The 23,923-nt window shown below is 42.1% G+C and overlaps 1 protein-coding gene across 1 annotated transcript in view; it reads right to left on the bottom strand.

Moving 5' to 3' along the window:
• Positions 1 to 23,923, bottom strand: part of LOC139657517 (neural cell adhesion molecule 2-like) — a gene marked incomplete at its 3' end in the record, with an annotated part of 287,231 nt that overhangs the window by 220,878 nt on the left and 42,430 nt on the right. The window contains 1 exon segment of the mRNA XM_071535397.1: positions 15,513 to 15,794. Within this exon segment, the coding sequence (XP_071391498.1) occupies positions 15,513 to 15,794 (282 nt within the window).

The following is a 23,923-nucleotide window of genomic DNA, read 5'->3' as shown; positions in this document are numbered from 1 at the left end:
TAGCTACTCTCTCTCGTTCTGACACAGGGGGCATTTCGCATGACTCTCACCCATATAAAATGAGCAAACACGTGTTTGTTTACACACACACACACACACAGGGTGACTGAGTAAATGTGAGAGTTGAGTATTGCGGTAAAAGCAGGCAAGTTGCTGTTATGTGGAGGTAGAAATAGAGGTTGTCAAATATCATCCTGGTCTTCCCGCCTAGCGCTTGTCTAGTAGAAAAGCTTCCAGTGTGATGGATTTCCTTCCAGCTTGAATGGACACAGTGGATTCGAGCATCGGGAGGTGAAAGTTCGAGCTTCACATAGATAAACCTCAAAACATATCATGGCATGGAGACTTGTTGTTTCAGCAACAACTGACAGCAGGTGAAATAGCATTACAAGGTAGGTGTCAAAAACGAGGCAAGAGTGAAATTCATAACGACGGCCGCTCCCGTGTCAAGCTGCTTTGTGAAAGTTCATGCCCAGCCACAGTTCACACTGCCCCTTTCACACAAACACATGCAACACATACTGTACCGTCACAAAATCAGCATCGCTTATCACACACCAGCTGCTTTATGGTATACAGGATTCCTCTGGCTTGCCAAAACTCGAATTTATTCTTAGTTTGCGCTGTAAAGATGAGTAAGGAGACAAGTACTGACGCGTAAGATTTAAAGTCAAACACTTACTCACCAGCGAAAGAAAATTTACATTTCACATTGAACTCAGCGGCACGCATCGAACTGCTGCCCTGCATCCTCGATTATCATTTTCAATTTTTATTCCTTGCAGCTTTCTTCAACTTTTCCCAACAACCGCAGGAGTTCTGCGGCTCCTGTGAAGCCACGAACGCACCGCAGATGGCTGAGCATGTTGAGCGCGGCGCTGAGTGCATCTCCCACCCTCTGTGCTGTTGATGGACTATTGGGCCTCTCATGATCGCTTATTGAAGTAGGAGTCCCGCCAAGAGATTATGATTGGACGATAATGGCGGGCTAGCTGGGAGGCACTGATTTTGATTCTGTGCTTGAACTTTCTCCTACACTCATCCTGTTCTCTTCTCATCCCTTGGACACGTCGCATAACTGGAATGTTGAATTAAATTTTTTTGCAATTATCTCCGATTTCCAAGCAGTGTGCTGAGCGTAATGTGAGAGAGAGGGATTCCAGGAAATCTTAAGTGTGCGTGCACGTGCGTGTGTGTGTGTGTGTGCACGTGCCTGCATGCCTGTGTGTATGTTGTTTTGCATATAGTTTTGCTGATGCACGCAGATATGGGAACTGCATCTTCACTCAACACTCGGAGCCTTGAGCCAGAAAGGGGCAAAACCCAAAACAGCAAAAATCAAAGAGTAAGCAAAACCTCGAAATAAACACACACGCAAATACACGCACACACACACATATACACACACACACACAGCCGTACTCTATCCCTTTATAACTCATTTTCCCACTTTATCAACTCCTTGCAAGAATTTGGAAATATCCATCATATTTGATTTACACACATACGGTGTGAAACTTCACACTAGGATGACCTACGAGCTTCGGATCAGCTCATATCCTTTGCCCATGCACACACACACACGCACGCACGCACACACACACACACGCACATCTCCGGTTACTAAGCTGCAGCGCTCAGGTGTTGATGTCTCAGAGTCACGTCGTCCAAATCCATAACAGGCAAAAGGCTCCCATTAAACAACCTTGGAGTGACACAGCATCCGCCAAAGCCCGGGCCATGCGTCACACAGAGCTCCGCACGCTTTATCACGGCAAACACTTTCAACTTCTCACAGCCCGTAGTGCGCTGCCTCTCCAAATAACAAATGGTGTTGTTTTGGAGGCGCGGCGCACCCTCGGATATAGTGTACTGACTTTGTCTTTCTGTTTCCTGTTCTCTCAGGTTATACAAGTGAACGGTTATGTAAGCGCCGTGCTGAAAGCGGGGCAAAGCAAAAGTGCCACACGCCCACCTAAAAATGATAAGGGGAAAATTTAGACTCCAGGGAGGAAAAAAAATCCCCAGTACTCGGTTAGGTAACAGTTTATACAAAGCGTCCCCTATTTAAGAACTTGGAATAATGACAGTGTGATATCTCCTCAAGTAAACTGGTAGTGGGAAGTAATGGCCTTCATTTTTCTAGGTCTTTTATCTCTCTATAGGCGACATACAACATTACTGCTGAAGGAAAGAAATTACATTGATCCATCGGTGACACTGTGACAATGAAAACAAAGTCAGAGAGAGCAAGGAGAGTTTCACATTCCCTAGAAAAAAACATTTTTCTCATTGACTCCATTTTGAATAGGAAGACTTGAGCATTTAATTGTTGTTTTTAACTACGATGTCCTTATTTTTCCCAGGAATTTCTTGACAAGACCTAGTATAGCAGGAGCAGAGAACAGTCATCGGTATTCATAAAGCTAACAGATACTCATTCTCACAAGGGGAGGACAGGAGAGAAAGAGAAAGGCAAAATTGTTCAGTATACTGCAACAGTAGATCAATAGATCTCTGGGACAGCGTGCAGTGTGGCCAAAATTGTTACATTATTGTGTCTTTTTTAAAGCAGTACACACAAATGTAAAACTGAATTGTGCTTCTTTACATTTCACATACCCGGAGATAATTGTATTTATGATATCTCTGTGTGTGTATTTTTCAACCCCAAACGGTGATGTTTAGTGGAGGCTTGGGACAAAAATAAATCCATGACGTTGACCGGCAATGGCAGGCATGCTGGCTCTGCTGATTGGCTACATAACTATTGTTACTCTTAACACTTTAGACTAGTGAAAGTTTAAAAGATCCACCCTAAAACACTTTAAACACTATACATTGCATTTCTGGGTCCATTTTGTTGTCTTGTGGTGTATTTTCCTTATTCTCGTTGATAACTGGCCAAACGTAGACAATGTGGCATCATGTCGACACATTTCCAGCACAGCTACAATAGAGTCTGATAGCAGAAAATGTGTCAGTGATCTAAAACATCAACGGTAAACGTCTAAAACGTTTCAGTGTCAGTCCCTCAGAAACAAAGAGTGAGGGCTTCTTTCTGGATTCACCATTTTGCACCAACTTTCAATGTTCACACAGGGAGAAATCCATTGTAGAAGAGACAGAGAGACCCATTTCTCCACTGACAGCAGCCTTAATAGACCAGAATGGAATGAAGACATGTTGCGTTTTGAGTAAAGGACGCGACTCAATGCTTTTTCTTGGCTGGAAAAACTCGCTCTCTTGCCCTCACTATCGCCATCGCTATCGCTCTCTCCTCCTAAACGTACTGCATGCAACAAGTTCAGGCTCAGGCCCGCTGGCCGTTGCCAAAAGGCATTTAGAGAAATGTAGGAAATTACTAACTCAAGTAGAAGCAGGTTGAGGAAAAGTAGGTACACGAAAAAGTACATTATAATATAACTCCTGGAATGCATTGAACATCTCAGATTGCAGTTTCCTTCCTTCCTTAAGTTAATGATGAACTACATAAAAATAAGTTATTTATACTAAAGATACTTGTAAATGAGTGCTAGTGACAGTTAAAAATGTACATTCAATTCATAAGTGAAGAATGCTATTGTTAGTACATCATTACTGTATAGTTAGACCTACATACAGACCTACATTATATCAATAATAAGCAATTTTTGATTTGGACCTTGGTGGGTAATTTGGCCTACAGCTCTGGATTATATATATATATTTTCTTTTTTTGTTTTTTTTTCCCAGGGGAATACAGACCTTTAAAATGGCTTGTAAAGACCCTTGAACCTATCAAGTGTTCTACAAAATAGCATAATATGACTGAATACCCCTTACTGAATACCCCTTAAAACCACTATTGTGCAATATTGTTTAACAGAGACAAAAAGCAGATTGGGTGTTTTCTATATGTGTGTATTTGATGCCACAAGCAAATATTCCAAGCCAATGTTTTTATTAAGCAGACTTTATGACAAAATCTGAATCAGTAGTGTACGTTTTGTGTCCAGTGAGTTGAGTGATTAGTCATTGTGTTAATCCTCGCTCTGAGGCATGCTGTTGTGAGAGAGTTGGTTGCTGTGTCTAATCTCGGGCATTGCAAAGATAATGATAAGAGCAAAGCGGGCCTGCGGGGTGCACCGCTCTCCACATTTGTCACTGGGAATTTCATGCCGTTGTCAGCTGTGTGTGTTTGTGAGTGAGAAGGAAGAGAAAAAAAAGTAGAGAAATGTAAACACAGACTTGAAAAAAAGGGGCAATATAACTGGGAAGCAAGATGAAACTAATTTTAGTTGAGTACATTTTAGTTCTCCTCGATTGATATTTTGGCATAACTTTTGTTTACCTTTTAATATTTTCTTTCGAGTATTTTATATTATTGTGAGTATTATATGGAATATTTCCTGGAGAGTAAACACACTAATCTCACCATCTAAGCAACCACCCCATGACAACTATCTATGTCAAGTATCTCATAATCGCATTGGATGCAAACCAAATAAGATAAATAACAAGAGGCTGGCTAGAAATACATGAATAACTGGAGACTGTTATCACTAAGAAAAGCCAAATAGTAACACAAGGCATATACATATCAGAAGAAGCAGTATTTTAAGAATACCCAGGAGGTTTTGTGAGATTCAGCTTGCAGAATAAGGAGAATGAGGAGTTATGCTTTGAAGAAGAAATATGACAACAAGGTGTGGTAATTGAGCCAGGACCAGCGCGGGCAAAGCTTGGACCAGGAGTTTCAGGGAGTGAGGCGCACAGGTGGGGAGGCGGGGGGCAGTGTTACAATCACACAGGTTATTTGGGGACTCTTGGGGAAGTGGAAGGGGACCTCAGCGAACTCCTCATTTCAGTGGGGCTTTATGTAGCGTGACGGTTCCAAATGAAACTCCCCGATCATGTGGGAGCGCTCTATTAATTTGTGGCTCAGGCCGCCTCCTTGGGGAGAGAGCCGCCACAGCCAGCATTGCATCCCCTTGCAGCTTCCAGCCAGGCTTCTTGTTGCTTATTGACTGAGGAGCTGCATTGCAATGTTTCTCCACATCCGCTGCTGTGGCTTTCGCCTCAAGTGCCGAGACGATCTATCATTTCTTAGGTCGCCTACTCCACACTCTACTGGATGGATGAAAAGCAGCGTGAAATAAAAGTAATCTTGGTTCTCGGAGCAATCTACAGGCTTTAGCTGGAATACACTCCTGTTCCTGCTACATAGCACGCTGCCAGAAATCTAATCTGGGTCTGCTAAAAAGTATGAAAGTCTCGTTGAAGTATAACCACGATAAAAGAGAATTTGAAATTGTAAAAAGATAGTGTTACAGTTACAGTTCCATGAGCAACAACTTGCCGCGGATGGTTGCCAATGTAGCACAATCTCCAAAATATCTCCTGTGAGTTCTATATCAGGTTAAAATAAAATGAAAAAAATCTGCACTGAAAGGAAGTGTGACTCAGAGGAAACTGTTACCATTTTGGGTTTTGGCTTGTCATTTTCTCCAATTTTAAATTTAGGAGTTGAGACAACCCGTCCTTGGTATTTGCAGTCTCTGATTCCGGAGATGTTGTGATTGTGGTTTTGGTCGCTACGGTACTCATTACAGTCAGGCTTTATCAACAAGAGCCTGCTGGCTACAAAGACGTGCGCATGCAAAGGATCACAAGGCTCTCTCAAGACTCAAGCCCTGAAGCACATACAATCACGCAAAAGGATGGCCAACACTGGCACTCCTCACTCTACTTTTCCTTATTTGCTTCTCCCTCTCTCGCTATACATGTTGTTCTACCTTTACATGTGGTCAGACGACATGCCCATGCTGTATAATTAGTGAGAAACAACAATGATCCATACAGATTTGATGGTTGGCTTTCTGGCTCTGTGCCTCATGCAGGAAACATGCAGGCCTCCCCCATGTTCAGCCTCTGTGTGCACATGCACACAACTGAAGAAAAACAGAGAAAAATTGCTTTTTGGTTAACAAAAATAAGCCAATGTAGGTAGAGCAGTCAGGTCTATCTTCAAACATCATCAGCTGCGTGCCTCGGGGCCATGGAGCGGGGCCCACTTGATTCCAAAGGGGAAGGAGTGGGATTGACACGTGGGAAAAGCTATTTCACCTGGAGTGCTAGCACGTTAGTAAACACGGCACCCGGTCTAAGTAAAGATAAGATGGGGTTCGTTAATTACAGGGAAATCATTCCTGTATTCCCATGGAGGCGTACGTCCTTGGTACCTCTAAGGATGGTGGGCGGGAACACAACAATCCCAGCACGACCACATTGGGAGCAGGCCAACAGTCCAGGGAACCAGGAAAGATGGGAAGTTGTGCAGATATAAGAAGTAATTAAAAGCACGCCTACGGTTTGCCCGGCGCACCTGATGAGCGCCTGCAAGACCATCGTTACGATTTTGAGAGATAATAACGTGGTTCAGAGAACAACCCTGAAACAGCTATGCTCGAAAATCCCTGACTGTTGTGAAGAAGAGAGTCAAGTAACATAAAATCTATACATGTTAATAACTTTATTGAGCGGCACCACAACAAACATCATTAGCTTCCTAAGCAAATACCATTAAGCACGTGTTCTGCTTGAAAAGCTTCCCACGTAGGGGAGCGCAGGATATCTTCCCATTACAGACCCCGGTGATGAGACTCGTGTGGGAGGACCACGAAACAGAGCAGGCACAGAACTGAAAGGGAAAAAAGTGGAAAAGAATGAGGAGAGTTGAAAGAGACAGAAACAAAAACAAGCAAGCCCACATCGCATTAGGAGATTCCGTTTGAAGATTGGCTGGCATGGGGAGGCGATCAGGAGAGCAGAGACTGCTTGGCCTCACTGCAAGCTATTCTGCTGCACCCCGGCGAGGTCTCAAGTGTCCCTCCTCCTCCTCTCTTCTTTCCCTCTCATCTATCGCTCACTCTCTCTCATCTATCCCTCATCAAGTACTGCCTCCCATAAACAAGGATATTGGCCACCGGGCAAGAAATCTGAGAAGACTGATCCCTTTCCTAGATGGTCTCTGCATCATTTCCTAGCAGCGCCCATCCCGCAAGGGCACTGACCAATCTGAGTCATCTTACAGCCATGTCCAATGCTGGTAAGTACCACCAGTGGGATACTTGTAGCCAGGCTATGGCCTCTGCATTACAGAGCCTTCTCAACCACTGTTCACCAGACCATTAGGAATTGTGAAGTGTGATTGGCAGCTGGGCTGATCACCCTGGGCGGGTCAGCAGCAGGACCACACGCTATTCACTGGAGAGCCCATCAGTCACAATTTGGCTGAATTAACCAGCAGGAATGACAAGCCAGGGGCCCACTGTAGCCCTCTGTCTGGATGGATGGATGGATGGATACGATGAAACGCAATACAATACAAGACAGTACAGTAGAAAACAATTCAATACTGTATGCCCAAAGGGAAATTCAGTTTGCAAGGCTGGCACAGAAAACAGTACGCAACGGTGGACAACAGAAAACACATTCACTAGTTAACACAGTTCACAGTTAACTAGCACAGATTGTGTTTTTCACTGAAACTTTCCCATATCACTTCTTTTGTGAGCTGATTGGACATATTGATTGCTCTTGTCTTATCTAAACTCTAAACTGATGTGTGTTCGAATATCTTTGCTGTTGGATGAAAACGTTGTAACTCAACACAAACAATTTTGGTGATTTTCATGCTTTAACTTCAACTGAAGGGTTACATACCGTACTTCTCTATGGCTTGAGAAAATTTTACAACCCTTGGGTTTATGAAAGCTTTTCAAAACCAATTAGATAAACTACAAGCTAAAAGCAAGGCTGCTTTATTTAGTTCCTGCGAAGTTTACATTTTGGAGATACAAGATTTTCACCTGACAAGCTCACACACACACACACAAACTTAAGATTGCTCGCAGTGCAATAAAAGCCACTTCTTGGCTTGTCTCATCATAGTGATAGGTGTGAGGAGCTGAGGCACTAAAGCTGGGCCATGTGACAGAGGGAGAGGGAAATCGATCCAGAAGCCTGCACCACCCTCTCATTACTGTCTGCTAGCCAGCGCAGATATCATTAGCATTAGTCCCTTCTCAATCACTGTGATGGACCATACAGACGTGTGGTATGCTCTCTAGATAACACTAACTAATGCTTAGTGGACACAAGGCCTGGATCCAGCAGGAAGAGGCTGAAAAATCTTTTTCTCTGGCTGTCAATAGATGGCTCCACTTCATTATGGATCTATGCAGCCACCTATTCCTGTCATCCGTCTACGTCAGGCAAGACATCTGTCCTACTATCTTTCTGTCTCTTGTCCAATTTCCATTTGTCAGTGTGTTGGTACATCTCCACTGCTCTCCCTTCTGAAGTGTCCATATTTCAAGATGGGAATTGTCAGAAATCTCAGTACATCAGTCCTCTTCCATGAGAAAATCCTTTTATGGATGAATCATAAAAAGATTGTATTATTTCTACGTTCGCATTCGCAATACAGCCTCTTACCAGTGTCTGTACCTGTTCACTATCCATCCCAATCTATCTGTCCACTTTTCAGGAAAGTTTCTGTCGTCTCAAGTCTCAAGTTTGTCTGTACTTTTCTTTCGGGCAGCTGGAGTTGGAGGAACATCTAGCACAAAGATATATTTCAGCCTAAAGCCTGCACAGCAAGGATTGAATACAAAACCCATGTGTCTTACCAATCAGACCTCAGACTTATCTTGCTAGTAAACACTCCACAGGTAGCTGTGCATTTGGGGGAGCATTCCTCCAAAACAGTGTTGTGGCCGAGGGCTGAGAAATTGGCTAGATTTCCATCAAAGACTTCTCATCAATCCTCAGCAGCTTGGATGGTGCTGAGCACCAAAGAAAACAAACATTGTAATCACTACAAGGCAGCCTGAAGATGTGTGTATGACCATGCTACTTACAGAGTAATTACTACCTAATGTTGACAAGATATGCATGAATATGGTAACAAAACATTCCTCAGAGTTGAATTTCACAGTATTTACTCTATTACAATGTATCTGTCACATAGATAATAATCAAGTACACGCATTTTGGTGCGTATGCTGCTTGCCTTTTCAAGAAATATTTTTTTTCCAAAAGTAACTGATTTTGAATTTTTAAAAAATGTAATTATTCTGAGACCTTTATAAAGCTTATTTCACATATTTAGGTTGGCATTAAGTAGTACATTATGTCATGAATAGGCAAATGTAAGTGACAGGAGAGCTCTCTTCACCACTAACACAACTTCATCAAGATTAGCTTTCCAATGACACCAAATAAAAGTATATTGGATGTTATTATGAGCCCCAGTTTTGTTGTTAAAATCTTTCAGGGGTGTCATTGTGTAAACGTCAACACTATGCCAGTGTTTATACAACTCCACACCCATCACAGTTAATTTAACACTTCTGATAACACTTTTGAACAGCCAACCCGGAGCCATATCAGCTCTATGAGCGGACAAACAACTCTACAATCAACACTTGTCAACTCAAAATAATCACTCAAAACTCACACTATTATTAACACAGGAAGATTTTCGGAAGGAAGGAAGAAGTAAACCCTGCAAAGCTGCAGCTGAGTGGCTTTGTGTTCAACTCAAGACCTTCTGTCATGTGTCAGGCACCGTCTCCCTCTTTCACATCTTTCCTGTCAATTCCGACTGTGGAGAGTCCAGTAAAACAAACATAACACATAACGTGAAACAAAAATCTTAAAATCTGTTCTGGTGCTGGCATATATATGCAATATGCAGTCTGTGGGCTGCCAATTGATCATTGGTATATACTGTAGGCTCTGCTCGCTCACTTTGAGATACTTAATGCTTCAAAATGCTACATTTTTCACATTCAAATAACAAATAAATAAACAGAATATATTATACATTGTCAGTCTGTGTCTGTCTGTGACACAGCGCAGGGGAGTCATAGGAACAACACCAAGTAGGATGCTAACCATTTTTCTATGTAGCAAGTTTAGATGCTGCTAGATTATCCCACAGAGTTCATCAGACAGCTCATCAAGATGAGTGGTGGGATATGAACCTGACCAACTGAGGGGGACGAGCAAGCAGTGGAATATTGTAGCTTTAATTTTTATGTCACAAATAATTTCTGCATTTTGTATTACACACGTGATTTAAGTCAGCAAACTCTGAAGCGGAGCCCAGGGCTTCAGCCTAGTTATTAATACGGTCTAACTGGGTCACTCAGAATGATCAGCCCACTGGAGTGGTTCTGAAGCTCTTCTGCCATTCTCTGATCCCTCTGTTCTTCATTTAATCATGCCTGCCGGTGCCCAAAACCAGAAGTAAGCCCCAGACCCACAGTGCTGCGTCCCATGAGAGGATGTGCTTTGGAGTAGCAGACTGTGATGTGTGTGTCCGTCTGTGTGTGTGTGTGTGTGTGTGTGTGTGTGCATGCATAAGTTACAGAAATAGAGAAAGCGACAGGAAAGGGGAAAGGCAGATCGAGCGAGAACATGCAAGCCCTTCCCTCCGTCCATCTGTCAGTCAGCCAGTCTGCCCACTGATTCTGTTGTCACCCTGGCACCCTGGCAGCGCCTATTAGCCTGCTAGTTAGACCGGCATTTAGACTGGCAGGACACACATAAACAGGAGCCAAAGGGTCTCCTGCTTGGCTAACACCAAACTGATGTAAAACAGTAGAGAAACCCACAGGAGCACGCCACAACATGCAGCAGCTGCCTCCTCCAATCACGTCAGTCTGGCCTAATTTGATTCCATCTCGACAGGATTCAATTACATTTTATTAATTTTGGCACAGCGCGACTCCATAGAGTGAGATTCAATCTCTGGCAATGCAATTTGACTAGATGCAATCAGATTCACTTGAATTGAATGAATTTTTAAACATAATCTCTTCCTCCCCCCATCTCTCTGTTTAAATCTTCTCACTGCTCACTCTATCCTTCCCCAATTTTCCCTTTTTGGGATTCAGATTATAGAATATAATGAGCTACGCAAAACACTTCGTAAAAGAGGACCCCAACTGCTTACAGTATTTTCTTTGCTTCTGGTTGCGGGAGACTCCCCGAGGAGAACATTAGTCACTTCCATGATATTAATGGGTAAATTGAGCAAAAATAGACAGAGGTTGACAGAAGGCATTATTAAACATTGTTGTTTTTGCTCGGCGCATAGCAAATAACTGCAAGACTTTGGATGCATGCCGAAGTTTCACCTAGATTGAAAGGTCCCTTGATCTGCACTACTAATCCTAACTGTGTCTTCATGCTGCGAGCTGATGGGCTGCTACCAAACTGCCCATGAGCAAGGTAGTTCATTTCTCTAGGGGAACTGCACTGTGCCTGACCTCTGACCTCTCAAACATAATCATTATGTATATACGGAGCTGCATGTGTATTTAGGAGGAATATACATTGACATTGCTAAAAAAAAGGTTCTGCACTGTTCTATTCTATGCAGAAAGGATCTAACCAGGCTTTGGTAACGGGTAACGAGTTTGGTTTAACTCACTCGCTGTTTAATAATTTATTACTTGAAAATAGACTGGAAATACATATGTAGCAGATAGGAACTAGTGAAAAAAAAGCGATGTCTTGCCGCATCATTTCCTTCCAGTCTTATTTTTGCCGTTCCGTTCTAACCCAGCTGACAACACCCCGGCGGCACAGACGCCAGGCATTATTCTCATGTAACCAGGTGTTTAGAATACACCGCTCTCTTCCTGCCTTTTGTATGCAGTATGCAAATTTGAGGCCGGAGTCTAAACTTGGTGGGATTGAGTGCTAAAGGGCACACATGAGAAATCAAAAGCATGCGGGCAAATAAATAGCATATCCATAACACTGAGATTGCCCTTTGTACAATTCAGAGGCCTGCTGACTCTAGTCGTTCCTTAAATTGATTTCTCATACGCGGCTGCCTCGAGGGGGCGATTCCATTTTCATATACACACTGGCTCTCTATATGTGTGCTCTCCTTCCTACTCTATTAATCAAATAATGCAATCAATTTCACCTCGCAGGACCAAGACACAGGCCATTTCTTCTGTGAACAGCTTTGCATGTCTTTAATAGGAGTTTGTGACTGGTGTTGCATGATGTTAAAGGATTGTTTGCAGCACTGTTCCACTACTAAGTTAACAGCACAGCCAGAAATAAAGGTAGCAGAAACTTTCTGGGGACAGATTTAAAAAAAAAAAAAAAAAAACGATGCTTCCTGCCAGGCTAGTGGTGTGAATTTCATAAAAAAAAAAGCAGCACTACTAGTGCCCTTATAAATATTTACCCACTGATGATTCATTTGTGTGGTTTGGGGCTGTGTACAGTATGTGTGTGTGTGTGCATGTTTCTGTGTATGTGTATGTGTGTATGTGTGTATGTGTGTGTGTGTGTGTGTATGCTGGTTCGCGAACATGGGAGCTTGTACATGAACTACAGGATGTAAGCAAACCTCAAACACATGCTTAAGCCCGGGCTCAGTGTGCAATGGGAGACACTTAAGCACAGGGGCATAAATCTTTTAAACCCTGAGCCACTGACATTTCCCCCCGGAGAAACAGAGAAATATCTTAATTATGCCACTTAACATCACATCGGAGAGTCTCTGGTGAGCCCTAGCAAGCATATAATTCATTTTGCTAAGCATCGGTAAAAGCCAAATACATAAACCTTCAAGGATGCATACCCGAGTACCTGCAGAGTATAGACGGTGAGCTGGGACTTCAAAAGCAAATGTTTTCCTTCAGGAGCCAGAGGCGGCAGAACAGAGGACAACTGCAGAGTGAGTCTGGTAGGAGCTAGGCCCGCTAGCTGACTTCTGTCAGAAACACAGGCTCTCGTCATGAACTGGGGAATGCAGAAAGTGAGTAAAACCTCTTTTTGTGGTTCAAGTCCTTCCACTGATGGATATGAGGGATTTCTTCTTGCTTGTCTGCCTGTCCCTTGGCCCCTCAGTGATGGAGGACTTGGACTCGAATAGCCTAAAAACACTATATATACCCTATTTTTGCTCTTGAACTCATAGCCTTGTTGTTCACGTTACAACAGTGTCTCTATCGTGTAATAGATCAATTTGTATGGCCTTTGCTATCATGAAAAGCATGATAAGAATGGAAATTGGTTGGGCGGATGATGTAATGCTGCTGCAACAATGGGAAGTACCCCAATAGCAACAAAGCAATGAATATTCTAGTTAAAGCCTAGTATCCTGTCTCTTTGTTGTAGCTCAGACAGGTGGGATATAGATAATGCTTAATGAAAATACCAGTTACTATACCACTGATGCTCTGAATGTACCATCAACATCCTCCTCCTCATCATCATCAACACCAACCACCAGTGTCTTCAGACAGTCTATACTGACTTCATTGTGGAAAGCATCCATTCAAAATGTTAAGTAATAATCATAAACAGGCAGTTATGTGAAGTCAATCTCTGTGCCTGCGTGCCCTAAGGCGTCTTATCCAGGCAGCTCCCCCTCCCATCACACATTCACAAACATTTTCATTTCACAGACCCTCAAACAGACGCATATTAAACCACAGACTCACATTTGATAAGGGTTTGTCCCAGAAAACCCCACATGGGAAGATTGCTCTTGAATTAGTATTGAACTGTATGATTGTCCACACTCTATGTGTGAAGATTATAGCTGTAACCGAAAGTCCTATGATTAAAATAGTCATTTTCACCATTTCACCCTCTAACTAGGGTAATTTCCTGCAAATTCAATTACAGTGAAATTCAGTATGACTCATTTTGCCTGGAGACCCCCTGTAACCCCCTCAAGGACCCCTGGCGGCCCCCAAACCCCACTTTGAGAACCACTGCCCTGAAGGACCTGAGCAAGGCTATACTGTATCTTTATGCAGCGGTCTGAATAGGTTGCAACATGCGTTAACGACCAGCGGCTTATGGCTTCACTCTTGGCACAACTTTGCAGCGCTCTACCCCCACCTGCCGTTGTGCGCCAGGAACCGAATGTGGCCACGCTGCAAAAAATGTCCATCTTAACAAGTCATTTAATCTGGTACTTATAGTCTTAAACCCCTATTTTTCTCGAAACAGGCGAAAAATCCTGCCAAGGGGTGAGATAATCCCCCTTATCCTCAATGCAAATGAACTTGTTCCCAGCATTTTCTCGAATCAAGCGTCATTTTCATGACACTAGAGGAGTGATCTGCCTCATTCTGCCTTGTTTCAAGATACAGACACTTATTTCTAAAAAAAAATAAAAAATAAATAAAAAATCAGAAACGAGTGAAACTACAGTGGAAACAAGTGGAATGATCTCATCCTATTGGCACAATGTTTCACTTACTTCAATACAAAAAAGACGAACAGTAATATGAAAATGACTGTTGCAGATAAGGAGGATATTTTGTAGGCTACAGTGCGCGCCAGGCTCACCCCGCGGGACACGGCGGCGCGCTTTGCTGACCAGGACAGAGTTAAGATGCATCCCAAAATAAAACAAAAACAAAAACAGGAGCGACTATGCAATCGCTTTCAATCAGTGTCTTTCAGGGGCAGACATACAGGCAACATCTTTACTTGTCTCCATGCACCCCTCCTCTCCCTCTCCCTCTCTCTCTTTCTCTCTCTCTCTCTCTCTCACCAGCCAATCACCCCTCCACTGTCAGAGACCAGGTGCGCCGTGCACACGAAATCCAATCGAAGATGGAGTGGCTTTCTGTAGCCGCTGTCATCAATGTAGCTCACACATCCAAACTTTCCCAACCATCTTAGTCTATGTAACCGCATGATGGGCCCAATGGGCTATTGTGGTTCACCGTCTGCGTAAAATATGCAGGCGCTGAAGGGAGATGCGTTTCACCATCCGATTCCTCAATCTACAGTATTTTTTTCCATAGTCTTTGGCAAGAGAGAGTGAAAGAGAGAGGGGGAGCGAGGAATATGGTGGTTTAAATAGGGAAAAACATTTTTCTTTGAGGCTATTACATTGAAATGAATGTTGTCACAGTTCAATAGGCTGCCACTTTGAGTTAGGCGACATCCCTCGATTTGAATCATTAAAGCAGGTAGGACGCCGGATCTCTTTCCGAATATAAAATCCATAATGCAATGTAGTCGCGCATAGGCTGCTCCTGTAGATTAAAACCATAGGCAGCGAGTGTAACCCGTGTCATATGTTGAAGATAACAGTTTTTGTTCGGGAAATAGAGAGTGTGTATCTCAACAGCTCACCCACCCAAAGAGGATCCCATCATAATCCCCCTTTTCAGTAAGAAAAGCATTCTGGCCCCTGGAAGACGTGCTTCAACTACAAAACAACGTCCAGTTAAACAATCCACCTCTCTCTCTCTCTCTCTCTCTCTCTCTCACACACACACACCCTCACTCTCTCTCTCTCTCACTCTCTCTCCCTCTCTCTCTCTCTCTCCCTCCAGCAGCAGGCACCCAGCTCTCCCTGCTGCAGATCACGATAGCAAATACACCAACTTATCCACAAAGTCACCAAGCCGGAGGATTCCACATACACACACACATACACACACACACACACACATCCCTACCTTGACTGCCGCAGACGAGCATCCCGAGGAGATGGACGAGTTTGAGCATCATTTTTTGAGCAGGTTTCGGCTGCCGGACGGCGTTTCAGCTGCTGTAAAAACGACAAGGGCGACACACACACTCGGCTCCGTTCATCCGCCGTCTTGGGCTCCGCTGGCGACTGATCTGCCTCAGCTCCTTCCTTCCTTCCCTTCTCTTCCTTCCTATACGCGCGCTCCCGCTCCGCTCGTTCACCGCGCTCTGCGCTGAGGACCCCCCAGCATCACTTCTCTCCAACCTCTCTGCTCGAGAAAAAAAAAAAAAAAAAGTGTTGGTGGAAAATAAACAAGAGCCTACATCAACTCACACATGCTGTAGCCTATATGGATCAGTTTCGCATGATTCATATTCTTGGTAAAGTAATAAAATTATTGGGTGTGTGGGGTTGGCTGCAAGGTTGAGTCCAATTAAAGAAGAAGATAGAAGGGGAAGATCTTGAGAGAGGAAATATCTCAAGTCCGAATTTAAAGAAAAACGCACATGGAGGGAGAGAAATCCCAAATCAATGATGGCCAATTCAATTCAAATAACTAGTTTGTAGCATGGGGTTTGTCTCAGAAGTCCAAGGCAAACATGCACAAAACAAGAGCAAGTAGCTTATGTCGCCCTCCACTGATGCAAACACTCCTTGGGCCAATCACTAACAAGATGCATCATCCCTCCAAGTTTCATAAAAATCGAACCGACAGTGTAGCTGTTATGGGAATTTGGACTTTTACTTATAGCGCCCCCATAAGGCCAATCAGTGTATTTTCTTTTAAATGCCAGAACACAGCGCCAAGATGCATCATCCCCCCTGGTTTCATCAACATTTGACCAGTGTGTCTAAGATATCACATTTGAGTTTAAAATGTTAACCTTTAATTACAGTGCCGCATTTGGCCAACCAATGTAAACAAGCTTCATATCAAGGAGTTAGAGGCTTTCAAAGTTTGAAAATTTAACCTTTAATTCTAGCGCCATCACCAGGCCAATCAGTGCATTTTTTTTAAAACCAGAAGTGTAAAAATGCATCATCCATCCAAGTTTAATCAAAATCAGACCAGTGGTGTCTGAGATATCACATTTAAGTTAAAAAAAAAATGCAGCAGTTGATGCTACACTCTGCAAACAGCCAGAATGATCAAACTGCTTTTTCAAAACACATTCAAAGAAATTATAAAAATATCCTGCCTAACTTTGTGCACTTGTTGGCTATGAAAAATAAGCCATGGTTTGTATATATATACAGAGGATGCTGCAGCCAGTTCATTTATCCTCCATCAAACTAAGCCTTGAACAGGCTCTGCTGCAGTAGTAACATTATCGCTAGCTAGCTAAACTAGGCCAGGACGCTCAATCCGATCAGTAAAAGTAATTTCAGCAGCATTAAAGACACAATTGACTGGACTAAATTGAATTAATACGACAATTTTCACATGTGTATGAATGCAAATGAATTGAAAATGTTAGATGTATGTTATTTTTTACAGCCATATGTTCATTTCGCAAAACGTTTTGTCTTCTGTCTGCCGTTCATTTTGGTGAATGTTGGGGAAGTTCTTCTTCAAGGTGTTGTGGGATGTCGATCTCTGCCTGAGGAACCACTGTATGCTTCCAGTACTATAACTTGAAAATGTCTATTCCCCATACCTAGAAAAGCTTCCTAAAATCAGACACCACTGATTTTGTGAGGTTTTACCTGAGATATCTCATTTGATGGATGTGCGGGCGGACGCAGTTCAATCCCTTGTTCAATTTCATCCTGTCGGGGGCAACAACTGTATTCTTTAGCAGATGAATTGGTGAATATTGCTGTGATCCAATAGGACGCGTGTCAGCAGGGCTCCGTGGCTGCACTTACCCACACTTGCCGTCCAGAATGATGCAATGATGCAATGTAGCTGTGGCAGATAAGGAAAGGCTCAACCCGCCTAACAGCCATCCACAGGCAAGCTACAGGCTCTCAGGATTTTGTTACGGTGCAATTTGTGTCGAACTTTCTAAGTGGGAACTGGGGAGGTGTGGAAATGGTGAGCAACAATCATTTCCCAGTAAGGGCCGGCTGGAAAACAGAAGTGTATTTTTTATCTTGTTATGTTGCCGCAATTCACACAGTGGTCACTTTCTTTTATAAGTTTGGAATTGATGCATGGGAAAACGAGTACAACAGCATCATCTTGGCTAGTCTATTTAAATCATTGTACTACATTAAGAGCCACTTAATATTCTTCCAGTTTCTCACTTGCTTTGAAAGGTGTGATCATCCAAAAAAAAAAAAAGGGATCTGAATCATTGAACTCTGAACAAGTGGTTGTGAATTCAACATTATTTTTTACATTGACAATTGGCTCCTTCACGGCATAAGGCCAAATTTATCCTTTAAACGGTTTTAATTGTGTGGCTGCTTGAGTCATCGAAATAGTAAAGTTCAAATCCATTCAGTCTGGGAAAATGTAAAATGTCTTTCTGCCCTTTAACAAGATGGTGGAGGTGCAGAAAGACTATGTAACACAGAATCATTCAACTCCTCTGTGTAATATTCTTGACATTAACTATTTGGCATTTCTAAACCTAGATGTTGCGAAGAAAAAACAATTTCTTTATGTAGCAACAATATTCTTGCATTCATCCCATCATACAGATGGTCAAATGATGACATTGGTTTTGGTTTACCAGGACAGAGTATGTCCATTCCACTTTTACAACAATATATCTACTTAAAAGATAAAAGATAAAGGATAACTCCAGCAAAAACCTGTAATTTGCCTCCTTACGTTGCTCATAACAAAGGCACACACTTTCCACTTGCTGTGGGAAATGAATAGAAAACATAATAACTGCTGTCAGGGTATGTCCAATTGGATTTAAAGCGCATAGCCGGTTTCATCTTAAACATGGCACTAGTATGGACCCGCTGCTCCACTGTTGCAAAGTATTGCATAACGCAGTATCCTTTGTGCTGGAATAAGACTAAAGTGTTTTGCACCAAGGGGGAAAACTTGTGGCCTGTCTTGAAGTCAGATCATCTCAACTTATCAGTGATCGCTCCCTCATCACCGCTGTCAACCGAGAAAGCCAGTTGCCTTAGCAACCAAGTTAAATGGTTGTATTGAAGAATGGGCCTCACACCCGGAGTCATATACACAAATAACCGATCTTCCTCCATTGTTAAGAACAGTTTTTCTAACACTAAAGCAAGTAAATCAACAAGAGGCATCATCCCTCCAAGATTTATCACAATTGGACCGGTGCAGTTATGACATTTCAAAGTTTAAAATTTTAAGGATTATGTTTTGGGGAGCATTTTTGCCTTTATTGGACAGATAAAAGTAGAGAGAGACAGGAAAGAGGGGGATTACATGCAACAGGTGATCCAGGGGCCAGATTCATGTTTACATGGTACGGGCCTTAGACCACTGAGCTGCCAGGACGCCCAAAAGTCTATATAGCGTCCCCATCAGGCCAATCGGTGTAAAGATCAGAACGCAGTGCCAAAATGCATGTTTGACGTCGACACAGTCTGATCCACAGTCTTGCCCTGATTTCATCGCTTGGGGGACAAATAGCATTAAGCAGCGTTATCTCAGAACAAATTTGCATTTCCTCGCTTCCTCACAGTTCTTATCTAAACTGTAGCTTCTCGAAGCTTACTCTGACCTCTGTGAATATCACAACCAAAAAGGCCAACTTTAACTTAAAGAATCATCAAGATACAGCTAGGTATCAAAATGATAACTTTTAACTATTATTTTAATTCTTTTCTGAGTCACAAAAATCTGTATTTCAGCAAACTCCAAACCAGCCAGCAAGCAATCAACCCCTCTTTAAAAAAAACACAAAGTCAACAACAATTGAGAATGATGTGGGCTTTTATTTCAAGGAATGAAAGCTGTATCTGCCACAAATAAGGTCTCACTGGACTCCATGTAATTAGCTGAATATTATGCAGGGAGGGTATTAATATCTATTGAGGTCTTGAGGATAATTTGACAATTGTAAATATAAATGTTGCCCATTTTTAGGCACATGTAAGCCAATTGGCAAACGCTTTGAATTTGTGGAGAAATCCTGGGATATATTCATCCTTTTACATCTATGCAATCATAGAGAAAAATCACACAAGGAAGAGGGTCTGCAGCTGTTTCAATAAAGGAAGAGCAAGAGAGGAATTGCAAGGTTTAATCTGGTTTTCTATTATCAGACCTCTGTTCTGTTGGGAGATTTCATATAATTACATTTAAGGAAAAACGCGACAGTCCTCGTAGGCCTTTCCCCGAATGCCTTCAATCCTCCTGGGTGCCACATCCAGGAAATGTGCTTGTAACCTTCCTCTAGGAAATGTTTAACACATACATGGCAAATTTAGTGATAATTAAGTCTAAATAAGGCCAAAGTCTGTTATCGTGGTATTCCCCCTGGGATTTCAAACATGTGCACTGATGATCAGTAATGTGGCAGAAGGATAAAAAATAAATTTCGGTAGGACTTTTCTTTAGTATTGGAGAGGGTGCTTTTGACATTCTTAGCCTCATTTGGTTGGGGAAACCCACTGGGCTTTGGTTCTATTTTTCAAAATGTATTAACATTTTTCTTGTCTCCACAGATCTCCCCAAAGAAAAGAAAAAGGCACATTTTTATATATTCCTCTTTAAGTGAGGAGAGTGCGGTTGTAGGTTACATGTCAGAACATCAGCTCCCTCGATAATATGTCTCACTATCCGCTCTAACATTCAAGTGAGCTACACGCTTTCATGAAACAAATACAGTTATGCACATCATTGCCCAAAGTCCCAGAGTATTTGCTGAAAATGAGGCTGTGAAAAAAGTGGTAAAAATTTTCCTGCCTCAGCAACTTCTGCAACACAACACGCACTTTATATTCAACACAGGAAAAGCTGGATTATTATGATTAATGTGGTGCATGAATGTTTTTAAGCAAATGACAGAGAGCAGAGTTGTTGGGATGTTGTTGTTTCAGAGAAATTACACATGCTGAAAAACGCTCTGCGCATAGATGGGCCGGAGTGATACAGATGCAGATAAATTGAATGTCTATCAGCCTGGAAGAGACTTGCAGACAATTAACAAACATGGTCATCTCCTTCAGAGGGAGTTCAAAGTGCCGCCCTCAGCATTTTTCATCTTATGTTGCCTGAACTGAAAAATCTGTAGATCTAAGAACAAATGAGTTGATATTCATCTCAGTGTACATGTGCCTAATTGGATGACATAATACAGTAAATGTCTAATTTTGCATAAGAGAGTACTATTCTTATATATTGCTGTGTGATGATGGTTTTGCCCTTTGCTAAATTTGCTCTGTGGCCTTTGCTGTTACTTTGCCTAATTAAAAAAAATCACAGTCAAGAATTTATCCTCTGATTGCCTTATTGCTGATGTTGCTGTATTCTGCCGGTCTTCTATTCTTGAATCCCGCCTGCAAAACAAATATCCCTGCTGCCAGGGAATAAAAATTCAAATTGAACTGAATTAAGTCCCCAGACAGAGAAGAAAGAAAACAAATATAGGAAAGTATGATGTGGTGACGGTGTAAAACATGACGTGACGACTTTGCTTCTGTGATGTCGCCGGCCACATCGTGCTGCATCTGCATCTTTTATTCAATCCCAGCACCTTGTGTGGAGGGGGAACAGAAATGGGCAATAGCCATGCTAGTCACATGCTAGCTGGCAAACACAAAGCGTACATCAAATATGCATGATATGAGACAAAGGGGAAGGTGGACGATCCGCAGTCCCACAAGTTTATGAGATCTCAGGGGAGCAGGGGAGGTAATGGTGTACAAATATGGTCATTTCAGCTGGAAATCACGTACACTAAACTAACTTTTTACAGAAGCATGTGACAGGTTTCGCATGGATTTCAGTATGCACAGGCGGAGAACCACTAAATCAGTCTTATTTGTGTGTATGTGTGTGTGTGTGTGTGTGTGTGTGCGTGTGAGAGAGAGAGAGAGAGACCAAGAGAGGGTGAGAGTGTGTGTGTGTGTGTGTGTGTGTGTGTGTGTGTGTGTGAGTGTGTGTGTGTGTGTGTGTGTGTGTGTGTGTGTTAAAGAGGTGGGAGGCTAATGGGTAACAGGCCCACTTTTTTTTTTAACACTGTAGTGGCTCAAAATTTAGTGTGGCCACTAAAAATAGTGACAGTGTGTGTGGGTCCTATCTTTGGCCAAGATGAGAAACCAGTGGCTCCATGCAGGCTGTGATTGAAAAACCACAGGACAGCCTCCTGACTCAGCATACAATGTGGACAGCAGATAGAGGAATCGCTGTGCCCCTTGGTAATAAAGCACACAGGTCTCTCTCTGTCTCTCTCTCTCTCTCTCTCTCTCTCTCTCTCTCTCTCGCTTTAACAAACACATATCCATCCCAATCTTTCTGCTCTAATACTTTATATCTTGCAGTATCCTCAGTGGTATACTGCACACATGAATCAATCATAAATCACTTGACCAATTGTATATGGACAGTTGTGCTAATGCAACAGATGCTAGTGGGAAGTGCTGGTTGTGGCTATTACCGTTGCTATGCGACTAGCAGAAACTTGTGAAGCACCGCGCTCTTTTGCTTCAACTCAAAATACTTTTCTTCTTTTGCCCTAACACAGAAAAACATGCTAAACTTAAAGTGCTGTTGGGAATGTGCAACAGCAAATCCTTTTCATCTAAAACAACAAGAAAGAGAAGACAGTGCTGAAATAAAGAGAGGTTCCCAATGGACAGATCATTACAGCTCAGTTTGCAGGCCTCCCAAGTTAAAGTTGCACACTTCATGTTCTTTTGTATCTTTTGCCTTTATCATAATGCATTGGAATTGAACCAGCAAATGACTCTTTAAAATGGTGACTTCCCAACTTCTGCTAGTTCTAGTTTTTGGTCTTTTTGTTTCTCTTACATGAGTTGGTGTGAATATATATGGAGCAAGCACATCAATACAGGTGGGGTTGCCAATTTTGTTGTAATTTCAAATCTGTTGAAAGGCCAAGAACACATTTTGAAGAGTATGATTGCAGCACACCGGTGCCAATAACCACTATATAACCTGACTTTGAGTATGTTATTGCTTTTATACAACATTTACAACATTTTTACAGTAGTGTTGAGAATGAAACAAAAATACAAGCTTTGGGTTTTAATTAAATAATTTGGTTTTTAACCTCAGGCTATAAAAAGTTAGTTTCCCATTGTTGAGTGATACTGTTCAAATTATAAGGTACAAGTTTTGTATAGTGCAGTTATACTGGAGCGCCTCTCATCTAATCACAGTGTATTGTCTGACATTGTAGAAGTACCTGAAATGGCATTGTTTACTGTAATTATGGTTGTGACAGTCATGCAACACCCCATAATCAGAACAAAGCAGGTCCTCATTGGTAGTGTGGCTTTTACATAACCAATGAATGTGGATGGTCTGAAATGTTTTCTTCAAAGAGGTACAAGATTAAAAAACAAAGATTACTCACTTTGAAAGATTGCTAACTAGCTCCTCGGTTACCACATGATTTGGCATAACGAGAAATAAAGCACGAGTAGCACAGCTGGGACGTGTCCGACTAATCAATTTGTTTGGCTGAACCTATCTGATGTGTAATTCTAATTAAGGATGACATGATACAATTCTGGGGTGACTCAACTAATGAGGAGCGCAAGACTATTTTTGCACTTGAAATCTATTCCAGGATATAATTCTAAAATAAAAGAAGATTCAGAATTTATTATCTCTGAAATATAGCGTGTAAATGTATTATCATTTTGACAACCAATGACTTAAGTTACTGCTCTTTGAAAAGTGTCATATTTTGTTTTCATTTTTTGCTCTATCATTTTTTTTACATGACAGGTGTCAAAAGGTGGATATCTTATTTGGAAATGAAGCGCTTCAGTCCTGCTTGACAGTAGACAGCACAGTGGACAGTGACAGGAGACATGGGACAGAGAGGGAAGGTGATCCAGAGCAACATGAGGTGGGTTTCTACAGTCGCTCATATGTAGAAAAAATATATTTTGGATATAACATAGGATGAAAATGTACTTCTAGTGTCCAAAATATAATTTGAATGAATGAATGTCATCTACATGTTCAAAAACATTTTTTAGCCAATTTTTGTATATTTTGAAACACATCTCTAAACATATTCTGAAGTAGATTGACTGTATCCATATGTAACTTTTACCGAAGTCAGTCAGTTGCCAAGGTCACATTGTTTTGTACTGGTTGTGAAGCAAAATTTTGTAACAGAAGAAGTATTTCAAGCTACCTGGATCTCCTCATCAAACACGCAGCACTCTAAAAATATTGGACACAACAACATATTTTCCAAACCCTAATCAGTGATGTAATGGTAAATAAGCCAGTAGGTAATCCATGACCTC

Source organism: Centroberyx affinis, unplaced genomic scaffold, assembly GCF_046629955.1.
Source record: "Centroberyx affinis isolate AG114_WGS23_722 - 3 ecotype Tasmania unplaced genomic scaffold, CSIRO-AGI_Caff_v1 ptg000176l_1, whole genome shotgun sequence".
NCBI lineage: Eukaryota > Metazoa > Chordata > Actinopteri > Beryciformes > Berycidae > Centroberyx > Centroberyx affinis.
Note: the sequence above shows the minus strand (reverse complement) of the source record. Positions and strands in the feature narration are given on the sequence as shown.